A 14,305-nucleotide genomic window follows, 5' to 3' on the forward strand; every position below is an offset into this window, starting at 1 on the left:
GTCTGTATCGACACATGAGAAACACCTGACCTACCTAACTAACCCCATTTACCAGCACTTGAACATAGCCTTGACTGTTATGACGTGCCAAGTGCTCATCCAGGTACTTTTTAAAAGGATGTGAGACAACCCACCTCACCACCCTCCCAGGCAGTGCATTCCAGACCATCACCACCCTCTGGGTAAAAAGGTTTTCCCTCACATCCCCCCTAAACCTTCTGCCCCTCATCTTGAACTTACGTCCCCTTCTGACTGACCCTTCAATTAAGGGGAATAGCTGCTCCCTATCCACCCTGTCCATGCCCCTCAATCTTGTACACCTCAATCAGGTCACCCCTCAGTCTTCTCTGCTCCAACGAAAACAACCCAAGTCTATCCAACCTCTCTTCATAACTTAAATGTTTCATCCCAGGCAACATCCTGGTGAATCTCCTCTGCACCCCCTCCTGTGCAATCACATTCTTCCTATAATGTGGCGATGAGAACTGCACACACTACTCCAGCTGTGGCCTCACCAAGGGTCTATACAATTCCAACATGACCTCCTTACTTTTGTAATCTATGCCTCGATTGATAAAGGCAAGTGTCCCATATGCCTTTTTCACCACCCTACTAACATGCCCCTCTGCCTTCAGAGATCTATGGACACACACGCCAAGGTCCCTTTGTTCCTCAGAACTTCCTAGTGTCATGCCGTTCATTGAATACTTCCTTGACAAATTACTCCTTCCAAAGTGTATCACCTTACACTTTCCTGGGTTAAATTCCATCTGCCACTTATCTGCCCATTTGACCATCCCTGTATATATCTTCCTGTACCCCAAGACACTCAACCTCACTGTTAACCACCTGGCCAATCTTTGTGTCATCCGCAAGCTTACTAATCCTACCCCCCACATAGTCATTTATGTCGTTTGTATAAATGACAAATAATAGGGGACCCAGCACAGATCCCTGTGGTACACCACTGGACACTGGCTTCCAGTCACTGAAGCATTTTTCTGTCATCACCCTCTGTCTCCTACAATAAGCCAATTTTGAATCCAACTTATCAAATTACCCTGTACCCCATGGGCCTTTGCCTTCTTTATAAGTCTCCCATGTGGGACTTTGTCAAAGGCTTTGCTAAAATCCATATAAACTACATCAAATGCACTACCCTCATCTACACACCTGGTCACCTCCTCAAACACTTCGATCAAATTTGTTAGGCATGACCTCCCTCTGACAAAGCCATGCTGACTATCCCTGATCAAACCTTGCCTCTCCATGTGGAGATAGATTCTCTCCTTCAAAATTTTCTCCAATAGTTTCCCTACCACTGACGCGAGACTCACAGGCCTGTAGTTCCCTGGCTTATCTCTACAACCCTTCTTAAATAGCGGAACCACATTAGCTGTTCTCCAGTCCTCTGGCACCTCCCCCATGGCCAGAGAGGAATTAAAAATTTGGGTCAGAGCCCCTGCGATCTCCTCCCTTGCCTCCCTCAGCAGTCTGGGGCACAAATCATCTGGACCTGGATATTTGTCCACTTTTAAGCCTGCCAACACCTCCAATTCCTTGTCACTCCCTACATCAATTTGCTCAAGAACCTCGCAGTCTCTCTCCCCAAGGTCGATACCTTCATCCTCATTCTCTTGGGTGAAGTATTCATTCAACACTCTAGCAATATCCTCTGGCTCCACCCAAAGTTTGCCACATTGGTCCCTTATGGGCCCTATTCTTTCCCTGGTTATCCTCTTCCCATTGATATACTTATGGAATATCTTGGGATTTTCCCTACTTTTACCAGTCAGAGCTTTCTCATATCCCCTCTTTGCTCTCCTAATTGCTTTCTTAAGCTCCACCCTGCACTTTCTGTACTCCATTAATGCCTCCGCTGATTTGCTTCCCTTGTACCTGCTAAAAGTCTCTCTTTTCCTTCTCATCGTAACCTGAATATCTCTGGTCATCCATGGTTCTCTGGGCTTGTTACTCCTTCCTATCACCCTGGAGGGAACATGTTGAGCCTGTACCATCCCCATTTCCTTTTTGAACGCCCCCACTGCTCCTCTGTAGATTTCCCCACAAGTAGCTGTTCCCAGTCTACCTTGGCCAGATCCTGCCTTGTTTTACTAAAATCCACTCTCCCCCAATCCACAACATTTTTTTGCAACTTGTCTATTTCTTTGTCCATAACAAGCTTAAACTGTACCATGTTGTGGTCGCTATCACTAAAATGCTCGCCCACCACCACCTCAGCCACCTGTCCAGCTTCATTCCCCAGAATTAGGTCCAGCACTGCGCCGTCCCTTGTTGGACCCTCTACATATTGACCTGAAAAGTTCTCCTGTACACATTTCAAGAAATCCATTCCATCCAAGCTCTTAACACTATGTCTATCCCAATTAATGTTGGGAAAGTTGAAATCACCTAATATAATTACCCTATTGTTATTGTTTTTACAATTTCCCGCTGTCTATCTGGGGGTCTATAATAAATATCTAACAATGTGGCTGCTCCTTTTTTATTCCTAAGCTCTACCCACAAAGTTTCATTAAATGCCCCCTCCAAGATATCATCTCTCCTTACTGCAGTAACTCACTCCTTAACTAATAAAGCAACGCCTCCTCCTCTTTTACCCCCTCCCCTGTCTCACCTGAAGATTCTATATCCTGGAATGTTGAACTGCCAATTCTGCTCCTCCCTCAGCCATGTCTCAGTGATGGCTACTATATCACAATTCCACATGTCAATCCTCACCCTTAACTCATCCGCTTTACCTGTAACACTCCTGGCATTAAAGTAGAGGCCATGCAGCTTTGCCTTACTCCCTTGAAACTTAATGCAGCTGTACTCCCTCTGACTTGATTGTTTTACTGTATTATGATGTGTCCCTATTCTGCTAACATTCTGTGTCCCCTCCCCCTGCCGAATTAGTTTAAACTCCTCCCAACAACACTAGCAAACCCGGCCGCAAGGACGTTAATCCTGCTCTGGTTCAGATGTCGACCGTCCCGCTTGTACAGGTCCCACCTTCCCCAGAAACGGTCTCAGTGATCCAGGAATCTAAAACCCTCCCTCCTGCACCAACTCTTAAGCCATGTATTCATCTGCGATATTCTCCTGTTTCTGAGCTCGCTAGCACGTGGCACCAGAGATTACAACCCGAGAGGCTTTGCTTTTTAGTCTACTGCCTAACTCCCTGAATTCTTGATGCAAGACCTCATCCCTCTTTCTACCTATGTCATTGGTACCAACCTGTACTATGACCTCTGCCTTATCACCTTCCCCCTTCAGGATGTCCTGCAGCCGTTCAGTGACATCCTGGACCCTGGCACCAGGGAGGCAAAATACCATCCTGGAGTCACGTTGACGGCCACAGTAGCCCCTATCTGTTCCCCTCACTGTAGAATCCCCTATTACTATTGCTCTTCCTCCCCTCCTGTACAGACAGGCTGCTTGTGATGCCAGAAGCTTGGCTCTGTCTGCACTCCCTGGAGGAACCAGCCTCTAAAATGGAATACCGATTTGCGAGCGGGACCCCAGGGGACTCAGGAACTACCTGCCTGTTTCTCTTGGACTGTCTGGTGGTCACCCATTCCCTTCCTTCCTCAAATCCCTTCAGCTGCAGTGTGACCACCTCTCTACATGTGCTATCCACGATGCTCCCAGACTCGCGGATGCTCCACAGTGTCCCCAGCCGCCGTTCCAGCTCTGAAACCCGAGCTTCCAGGAGCTGCCAGTGTTGTAACTGTACTGTACTTGGCTAGGGGCGCGGCAAGTTCTGGAGCATAAGTCTTCAGTGCAATTGCCGGAATATTGTCATGGCCCATAGCCTTTGCAGTATCCAGTGCTTTCAGCCATTTCTGGATATCGTGTAGAGTGAATCAAATTCACAGACAGGCATCAATGATGCTGGGGACCTCAGGTGGAGGCACAGATGGATCATTCGCTTGGCACTTCTGTTGAAGATGGTTGCAAATGCTTCAGCCTTGACTTTTGCACTGATGCACTTACTTGTGTGTTGATGTAAACAGAAAGAAATACTTTTACACTGAACCATTTTTATAATCTTAGGGCACTTCCAAAGCCAACAAAGTTCTTCTGAAAGTGAAGTCACTGTCGTAATGTTAGATACTCAACAGCCATTTTTCACACAGCAAGCTCCTACAAAGAGCAACGAGATAAATGACAGATTATCTGTTCTTTGAAAGTGACGCTGGTTAAAGAATAAATGTTGGTTGTGACACCGGGGCGAACTCCCCAACTCTTGCTCAAAGTGCCATGGATCTTTCTCATCATTTGAGGGGACAGACATTAGTTTAACATTTCATTCAGACATGACTGCATGAGGAGTGTCACCCTAAATTTTGCGCTCCAGTCTCTGGAGTGGGACTTGAACCTCCTGACTCAGAGGAGAGAGTGCTACCAACTGAGCCATAGCTGAGGCACTCTGTCAATACTGCGCAGAATGAAATGGGTTCCTGGCTTTATGTGTACAGCTCCAGGAAGACAATGCACATGGATGTTCAAAAAAAAACCCAATCATTTTAAAATGTAAAAGGACAGGTAGAAGTGTGAGTGCAACTGCTTCAATAAGGAGCTTTGACAGTTTGTTAAAGCGATTAATCGTGGAAGTTAGATGCTGTTCTTGGCCAAAGACATCATTCAATGCCATTAAACAGGAAAAGCAGCTATCTGGGCACCTGTTCAATAATGCTGCAATGCACACAACACAAATCAATTAGTATTCCAGACCATCATATTCAAAACAAAATCAGGTACAACAGAAACATGTAACGTCATCGCCCAAAGAGCTTCCAGTAAAAACTCTGACCGAGACGCCTCTATACACACGCTTTAATGCAATCCTATCTCTGCAATCCTCCAGAGGAGATGGGATTTGAAAGCAGCCCCAATCAATGGAGTTCAATCCCCTGCTCCAGGGAAAAATCCAATAAGGACGTATTTAAAAGTCCAGCATAGCCCCAGTGCAATCTGATCTTCCCAGCTAGCAGAACAAGGCTCAGTGGATGCTGAGTCAAAAGACGGGACTCCCAGCTTAATGTGGTGCAATCAAATCTTTGCAACCCACCACCGGGGAAATGCATAAATATTCAGAGATGAGAGGTCTGCCGTCATTATAAAGAATGTTTAGGCTGGATACCCGAGGTCTGAATTGAGACTAGCCCTGCACTGTCCATTTGTGACATTTGCTGTTGTTATTTCATACTTCCAGCATTTGCGCTTTTACTTAATACAGAATTATTGGATGTAGCTCGGAGGTCTTGCAATTAGCAAGATCGGTAGGTCTTATCCCTAAGTTTTTTTTTCCCCGCAGAGGGAATGATGCATAAATTAAAAGACAGATTTGCATTTCTATAGCACCTTTCATAACCTTAGGGAACGTCCCAAAGCGCTTTACAATCAATGAAGGGCTTTAGGAGCGGAGTCACTGCTGTAGTGTTGGAGTTGTGGCAGCCCATTTGCGTACAGCAAGCTCCCACAGACATCGATGAGACGACTAGCCCATAATCTGTTTTAGGTATTACGGGATAAATATTGGACAGATGTCATGGGGGGAACTCTCCTCCTGTTCAGTGAATAGTGATCCCCAACTCCACCAACCCCTCCTCCCCCTCCCCAAGTATTGGAGTGAGAGTCCAGGTTGCGCGCTCAACCCTCTGGAGTGGGACACGAATCCACAGCTCAGAGGTGAGAGGGGCTTCCTGCTGAGGAACAGCTGACAACCCAGGAACAGATTTCAGGGAGAGCAGCGGAAATGAAAACTTCCAAAATCATTTAGGAAACAGGGAATGGGGGGGTGGGTAGCAGATACTGTCTCCCGCTGTGTTAATAGCCGTCGGCGTGGGAATACGTTTGTGGCTGTCCGAAGGCACTTATGTGGCCCAGGTGGGATTCAACCACTGTGGCGGTCACACCTCCCGCTGTCCCATTGACCAGTTCCAGCTCCGGATCCCCCCGCGACAGGAGGGTGTAAATTTCGGAATCTCTCCGCAGTCCGGAGACCAGCTTATGCAGGGTTCCTCCCACTCCAACGTCCAGGTAAAAGCGGGGACCGGAGAGTGCCTCCCTCGCCGACCTCTCGAAGTAAACTTTGTTCAGGACTACTTGAGCGGCAGCAAAGGGAGCGGAGGTCCCCCCTGTACTCGCGATCGCCACGAGGTCACCCCCAGCCGTGGTGGCTCTCAGCAGGGCTGGGCAGGCCCAGTAAAGAACGCCAGAGTCTGTTCTCTCGGTGAAATCGCTCAGGAAAATGCCTGTGGAAGGAGAGAGGACCTTCGCCCCGAACGAGCTGTTGAGGGAGCCGACCATCACCAAGACGTTGCCGGAAGCGTCGATGACTGTGACCTGACTGCCGGCCAGAGCGGTCTTGGTGGAGGGTTTGCCCTTGCTTTGTTTCCGCTGGCTCCGGGGGACCGTTCCCAGGAAACCAGGGAGGCTCTGGTAGACCTGCTGGGCTGCATTCAGAATGTCCTGGTAAGCGGCGGACGCATTTTCAGCACTGGAAACACTGACCAGGGAGAGGCTCAGCGGCCTGGCCCGCTTCATGATCCGGGTCAGGACTTCGCCGGAGGCAGGAGGGGGTGCAACGTACAGGAAGAAACGGTCAAGTTCAGTCACCAAAGGCTCGACCAGGGTAGCTCGCTGCCTTAAGACAGTCTCCACGAAATCCCGCCGGCCTATCTTTGGCACGTCTCCAGCTATTCGCCGAGCAAGAGACTCCGGGAAGGAGGCTTCCTCCATCTCCGCGCTGACCTTCTCAAGAACACTGGCCAGCTTCCTGTTGGTGGCGTTGGCGCCCGCTCCTTTCAGCTTCCAGCCCTGGTTGCAGAGGAGTGGGCACAGGTCAGTCCCGTGTGCCGCTGCCTCTCTCAAAGCTCCTGCCAGGATGTTATCGACGAGGAAGCCGTTTCTCGCCAGCTCCGTCGGCCGTTGGAACAGCTGAGCCCAGCTCAGGCTGCCAAACTCACGGTGCAACAGTCGGAGGCCCTGAAGGGTTGATGGGATGCCGTAGCTCAGGTTCAGAGATTCCACTGGAAAAGTGCTCAGAGCCTTTGTCGTTCCCAAGGTCTTGTTATAAAACACAGCTGAGAGAATACCACCTGCATGGAAAACACAAAAAGTCATAACCTGAGCAGATACGACAAAACCATCCACAGTCCTGACCACAGCAGTGGGCAAGGCTCCCACCTGAGTCAGGAGATCGTGACTTCACGTCCCACTCCACAGGTAGTCTACACTTCCCTTTATCTGTGGCCTGTAGGGGACCTGTCGCTTTAGTACGTACAAAACTAAAGGACAAGGAAAGCCCAGCTTATCCACCAAGTCTGCCTCACATCATGATGATTGGAGCATCATGCCTAAACACTTTGATCCCCCCCCCGGCCCTTGGCACCCATGTAATCTCCTGGGCCGGGGCACTGGGGATAATTCCTCTGCTCTTCTTCAAAATAATTGCTCCGGGATCTTTTACATACCACGAGAGGGCAGACAGCGCCTCAGTTTCCATCTGGAAGATGGCACCTAAAACAGTGCAATGCTCCCTCCATGCTGCACTAAGGGTGTCAGCCTATATTTCGTGCACAAGATAGGGGCTGGACCAGTTCCCGGCTGGGGCAGAGGTCACATCACACAGAAGGCTTTATCCGTAGCGCTTGGGCCATCTGATCTCCTTGACTGGTTTTGATCAGCTGAGGGAGTCAAGGAGGAATTTTCCAGACTTGTTTTTTTTCCCCTTATTGGCTCTGGGTTATTTCTCTGTTTCTTCTGTCTCTCACCCAGGAGATTACGTGGGTGTCAAGGAGGGGAACAAAGTGTTTAGGCATGATGCTCCAATCATCATGATGCGAGGCTTGGTGGATCAGATGGGCTTTCCTTGTCCTTCAGTGTTGTATATACTGAAGCTACAGATCTGCTGCGGGCCAAGGATAGAGGGAAGTGTAGACAATAATTTTTCCATGGATGCGTTATAAAATCAATATTCTAAGGAGGTCTTTCTTTAGTAGAGACTCTCAATTTAACTCCTTAGAAGCAGGAATACGGTGTTGAGATAAAGGAGCAGCCATGATCATATTGAATGGCGGAGCAGGCTCGAGGGGCCAAATGGCCTACTCCTGCTCCTAGTTTCTATGTGTGACTGCCCTTCTTCCCATGATGTAGGCAATGTATTTATTGCCTACTTGTAGCTGTCCTAAAGTGGTGACATTAAAGGGTATTGACAGCCACAATTAGGTCAGACCAGGTAAGGGTGGCGTCGGTGAACCAGTTATGTTTTGAGGACAATCAGACAGCTTTTCATGGACGTTTTTCTAGTGCTTTAACTACCAGGTGCTTTGAATAGTACTTCACCATTTTCCACAGTGGAATTCGCACCCTGCATTGCTGGTCGAGTACTGTAACCCTCAGGGTTAACCAATTATTCAGGTTCTGTTTGTGAGACACTGCCGATGGAGAACGAATGCCATATTAGTCTACAAGGCAACTGCCACTTCACTCAAACTATTAACTTGGCAAAGTGCAGAGACATTTTGATCTGACTGATAAAATTCTCTAAAAATACAAGTGTTTTTTCCCCTCAGCTCCTAAGGGCTGGCATTAAATATTGATGAGGAAACCAAGACAATTCCCTTTCTTTCCTCAAGCAGTGCTGCAAGAGCTACAGAATCTACCCGACCCATCAGAAAGGGCTTTGGTTTAATGTCTTAATCTTGAACAAAGCAGCAATCCCTTAGTGAGTGTCTACCTAGACTATGTGCTGGGGTGGGGCTTGAACCCACAGCCTCCTAACCCAAGAGACAAGGTGCAACTTAAACGTCACCAATTACTGAACACGAGTCCAGCAGGACGCATGTTTCTGGCAGGCGCACGATGGGCCGAAAGGCCTCCTGCGGGGTCCTAAATTTTCTAAGGTTCCTACGTTCTCGTGGTGCTGTGGACCAAGGGTTGGACGTATGGCTGGAGGTTTCATCACATGGCCTCCCACCTCGAACTGCTCTGCCCCCAGCCTTTAACAACATCTTCAATGTTTTTATAATTCATTAACGAAGGTATTAGAAGAAAACAGATTTTGTTAAAAATTCCAACGCCCCTACGATTGCTCTGCTGGCTTTGTTTGTAGCAGAGTCCAAGATGTTACCCTTGAATTCCCAGAGGTTCCAGGGCACCTAGGGAGGTGGCAATGTCTATTTTCTCCCCCCACCACCTCACCATGATCTGGCAAGTAGGGCTACAACACTGCATCACTGGGCAGACATCCACCACACGCAACTGGTTCTGGTGCATCTTGCGAACAGAAATGACAACATTACAGCAGCACTCATTTTTCTGCAGGGATGGGATGAGGGAAGAGAAGGGGAGGAAACCAATGCGAATAGAGCTTTTGGGTTCAAAATTTTTTTTAAAAAAAGTAGAATTTACAGCAGTGAAACCCGCCCTTTGATCCAATACAAGTCTCTTCCCACTCCTCTTCATCTCATGAATTTCATGCTGTTTAAGAGGGGCTGGAGACCCCTAGCCCTATCCTTGACCTTCTATCTCGTCCCACCCGTTCCACCCCCTCAAACAGTTTAAAATCCATCATATTTCCACTTCCCTTTAGCTCTGAAGAAGAGTCATACGGACTCGAAACGTTAACTCTGCTTCTCTCTCCACAGATGCTGCCAGACCTGCTGCGTTTTTTCAGCATTTTCTGTTTTTATTTCATGTGGGTAGCAAGTTCAGCATTCCAAGCAGAGCAAAGAAGTTCCTCTAAGTCACGACTGAATTTATTAGGGCGTATATTCTATTAATGGCTAATGGAGACTAGTTTTAGTCTCCTTTAGAGTGGAAACATAGATTATCAAACCCTTTTCATAATCTTAAAACATCTCTGCCAAGGGAGCTTGAGGGGAGATTTGATGGAGGCGCATAAGATTATGACAGGCTTAGATAAGGAAAACAAGGAAAAGCTGTTCCCATTAACTGAGGGTACAAGGGCTAGGGGGCACAGATTGAAGGTCTTGGGAAAGAGATGCAGTGGGAATACGAGGAAGAACTTTTTTTTTAAAACACAGTGATTGTTAATGATCTGGAACCCCCTGGTGGTGGAAGTGGAAACAATCAATGATTTCAAAAGGAAATTGAATGAGCATTTGAAGGAAATAAACTTAGTTACAGGGAGAGAGTGGGGGAATGGGATTGATTGAGGGTGATCATGGACCTGATGGGCCAAATGGCCTCCCTCTGTGCTGTAATTGACTATGACTCTGTCAGGTCAGCCCTCAGATCACCTAGCAAAGAGAGGACTAAGTTAAATGTGGATTTAGTGTTTTATAAGAGCTAAAGTGACCATGAAAGTCATTGCTTCACAATTGCTACTACATCAATAAATGCTCAGTTGCTGGAAGTGTCTAGATTCCAGCTTCTGAATGAGATTTAATCTCCATATCAGCAGAGAGTGCCAGTGAAGCTGAACGGGCAAATTCCACAGGGGATTCCTAGGAATCTTCCTCCCTTCACCCTCTTAATCACCAATTTTCTCCCCGTTCCACACTGGGGCAGCCAATTTGTGGATCATCTGCAAATTCTTAAAATTCCCTCTACATTTAATTATTGATCTAAGGGACCTAGCACTGAGCCCTGCAGAACCTCTTTAGAAACAGCCAGTCACAAACACACCCGCCGACCTTTGCTTCCCAGTCCGTTCCCTTGGATCATGTGGCTCTGACTTTTCCGACCAATACTCGTGGGGTTGCAGGCAGGCTATTCAACCTCACAGCCAAGCCTAATGCCGTATTAACCCCAGCTGCACACACGCAGGCCTCTGCAATAATAACTGAGAACATGAATGCTGGTCCAATTTGCCTTGTTAACTCAGAGGCTCCAAGGTCAATTTTAACGTTCCTTACTGTCACCTTGAATGAGGTCAGCTAGCTGGGTCCAACCTGGAGTCTTCCTGGTCAGTACAGACACTAATCGCTGGATAGATTTTCTCAGCCATTGGGTTTCTCGATCACTCTCTGAAGTCAAGCTACAGACAATTAACACCTCTGGTATCCACCGCCCCCCCACCCACCCGTTCCCTGACACAGGAGCTCCAGAATGCCCATTATTGGTTCCTCCTTCAGCATCACATACCTATTCCAGCGCTGTGTGGATGCACCACTCCCAAGCAGAGCATTGCCACAATTCCAGCATCTACCGCTGTCCCGCCTTCGGTCAGGATCTCCTTTGCAAAGCTGGAGCAGGTCTCTTTATGGCACAGAAAAGAAACAGATTACAATAAATCAATGCCATGTACTCGCTTGAGCATTCCAAAAGTAACCAGGTTAGAATTTATTACCTGAAGGCTGTGATTACAAGTAATAGCCACACACCTACAAAATAATCAATAGATCACATTATTGGAATCTCCAGGCATGAAAGATTAATCTCCAGGACAGTGCTGCAGAAGAACCCAGGGTTTAAAAAGTCTGTTTTTTCCATTTTTGTTAGGTGTGTATAAAATTATGGGAGGAAGATTTAAAAAGCCATTTGATTGGGTGGGGCAGTTGGAGGCAGGAAGTCATGTGATGAAACCTACAGGAATACATCCAGGGTTGGGAACTCCTAGGTCATATAAAGGGCTAGTGAATTGGAGCAGCTGGAACCCCATGGCTAGGCTCCCACAGTGCCATACGCTTTTGCGGGTTTTTGGCTCCAGACTTAGGACAGATGCTCTGCGTGGATCCAAACGTCAACCTGTGGGGGCTGTCAGGCTTAAAACAAATCCGTGAGATCAGACGCATCGGTGACCTTAACATTGCTTTCACTTTGCCTTGCATCGAGAGCTGGGAAGCTCATCTAGAATTGTTTTTTGGGATTGCCCCCACACTGGATTGATCACTGTACAGCATTTAATAGGCTCCTGAATGGGCAGCAACATGGCATTAGGTGATAATCGAGAATGCTAGTGGACCTCAAGCAGACTCTCAGAAAACATCCCGACCCATTGTCTACCTTATTAAAAAAGTAAAGCTTCGCAGCAGAAGACTGCTATTTCCTGAATTGTTTGGAAACCCCTCCCAGTTATTCTTTTTTCCCAGTCTGTTATGGGCTTCTCAAAAATACAAATCTCTTAAAGCATTCCGTAAAAAGTTAACTCTTTAAAAAAAAAAGTATTAATATTTTCCAGGACTTTCACATAGGTTTTCTCCCATGAAATCCCACCTGGATGATGACTGTTATTATTCCCTGTTATTATTCACGTACAGCCCTCACTCCTTCTGAATTGACAGTTCCAGTGCGGCACTGAGGAAATGGTGCACCGTCAGAGATGCCATCTTTTGGATGAGATATTACACCTAGAATCGCATGCCACTTCAAATCTCCAAGGGCACTATTGCGAAGGTGATCTGGGAGGTTCTAATATTGGTGTGTTGGACAATATTTAGCCCTCAACTAGCATCACTCGAGATTATCTCACCGCTGTTTCTGCTGCGCACAAGCTGGTTGCCACATTTCTGACATTGTAATAGAGGCTACGCTTGAAGAGGTACTTCACAGTCTGTAAAATGCTTTGGGACCTACTGAGGATGTGAAAGGAGCCATATAAATGCAATCCTTCTTTTCTTTCTGATCGCTGCTGATATTTTTTTTTAGCATATTCCTCGCCTGCCTCACTGCCCTCCTCCTACAGACTTGAATATCTTCAGCACTCTGGGGCTCACAGACAAAGTTCTGCCCTGACAGACTTCACTGCGCCCCTTCCACTTCCCCGGGCTGATTCTAATTCCTCTGGTCATCAGAAATAGGGTCAGGAGTTGGCCATTCGGCCCCTTGAGCCTGCTCCACCATTCAATTAAATCATAGCCGATCGGATTGTGGCCTTAACTTCACTTTCCTGTCTGCCCGCCAAAACCCTCGACTCCCATGTCAATCAAAAAACCGTTTAAACTCAGCCTTGAATGTATTCAATGACTTGCCCTCCAATGCTCTCTGGGGAAGAGAACTCCAAACGACCTGCAGAGAAGAAATTCCTCCTCATCTCTGTCTTAAATGAGACACCCCTTATTTTGAAACTGTGTCCCCTAGTTCCAGATTCCTCACAAGGGGAAACATCCTCTCGACATCTACCCTGTCAAGCCCCCTCATAATCCAATATGTTTTAAGATGATCATCTCTCATTCTTCTAAACCCCAATGCGTACAGGCCCAAGCTGCTCAATCTTTCATCGTAAGATGAACCCCTTCATCCCAAGAATCAGCCTAGTGAAGCTTCACTGAACTGCTTCCAGGGCAAATATGGTCTTAACCTTTCCTACCTGAGCAAGCTCATTCAGCCACTCCACCGTCCAAGGGTGCACCTAGGGCTTTCATCCAACACTACACTCTTGCCTCATGCCCCCTCCTTGGAACTCTTTCCCAAGATCATCACGCCTTTCCACCTCATCCCCCGATTCCATGCTCGCCCTGTAAACTTTGTTCTGCTCTTTTCTTTCAGTGATTTACCTACTCACGTACAAAAATGACAGATAGGAGAAAAAGAGCATCTGGTCCACCAGACATGGCCCATATTGTCATGGTGCAACTGAGCCCTCTGCCCTCCCACTCTCTCTCCATCCATTCATTCCCCGACCACCACCAGCTACAGAATTGCTTGTGAGAGGCAAAAAAAAAATTTTTAGTCATTAACCCTAATTCTTTACTTAGCAGGAGACTTTTCTTTAGGGGGACACAATGGATGAGAGGTATATATGTGGATGAGAGGTGTTGTCAGACGAATGCTCTGGGGACCTGGGTTTAAATCCCACCGTGGCAGCTGGTGGAATTTAAATTCAATAAATAAATCTGGAATGTAAAAAGCTAGTCTCAGTGATGGTGACCATGATGAAACCATTGTTGATTGTTGTAAAAACCCATCTGGTTCACTGATGCCCCTTTAGGGAAGGAAATCTGCCGTCCTTACCGGGTCTGGCCTACGTGCGACTCCAGACCCACAGCCAATGTGGCTGACTCTTAACTACCCTCTGAAATGGATGAGCAAGCCACTCAGTTCAAGGGCAATTAGGGATGTGCAACAAATGTTGGCCTTGCCAGCGACGCCCACATCCCATGAAAGGATAAAGAACAAAAAAAACTTATAGAATCATGGGAGGAGGCCATCCAGCCCATCATGCCTGTGACAGCTCTCTGCAAGAATGACTCAATTAGTCACTCCCCCGCCTTTTCCTGAAAATGTTTTCAGATAATTATCCAATCCCTTTTTGAAAGCCACGATTGAATCTGCCTCCAACACTCTCTCAGGCAGCACATTCTAGGTCCTAACCACTCGCTGCTAAAAC

At 47.3% G+C, this 14,305-nt stretch overlaps 2 protein-coding genes across 4 annotated transcripts in view; both read right to left on the reverse strand.

Annotated features, from left to right (window-relative positions):
- LOC144692089 (uncharacterized) overlaps positions 1-14,305 on the reverse strand; it is a 981,581-nt gene that overhangs the window by 648,846 nt on the left and 318,430 nt on the right. The window lies entirely within an intron of this gene.
- The window catches only part of ggt6 (gamma-glutamyltransferase 6), a 54,140-nt gene continuing 45,665 nt past the window's right edge, over positions 5,831-14,305 (reverse strand). For 2 of the 3 annotated variants that reach the window (XM_078560616.1, XM_078560606.1), the window contains 2 exons: positions 11,122-11,235; positions 5,831-7,109 (listed from right to left, as the gene is read on the reverse strand). In XM_078560616.1, the coding sequence (XP_078416742.1) occupies positions 5,836-7,109; positions 11,122-11,235 (1,388 nt within the window). In that variant the 3' untranslated portion in view covers positions 5,831-5,835. The remainder of the gene's footprint in view (positions 7,110-11,121; positions 11,236-14,305) is intronic. The other variant, XM_078560613.1, reaches the window with a different exon arrangement.

Source organism: Cetorhinus maximus, chromosome 2 (genome assembly GCF_964194155.1).
Source record: "Cetorhinus maximus chromosome 2, sCetMax3.hap1.1, whole genome shotgun sequence".
Lineage (NCBI taxonomy): Eukaryota > Metazoa > Chordata > Chondrichthyes > Lamniformes > Cetorhinidae > Cetorhinus > Cetorhinus maximus.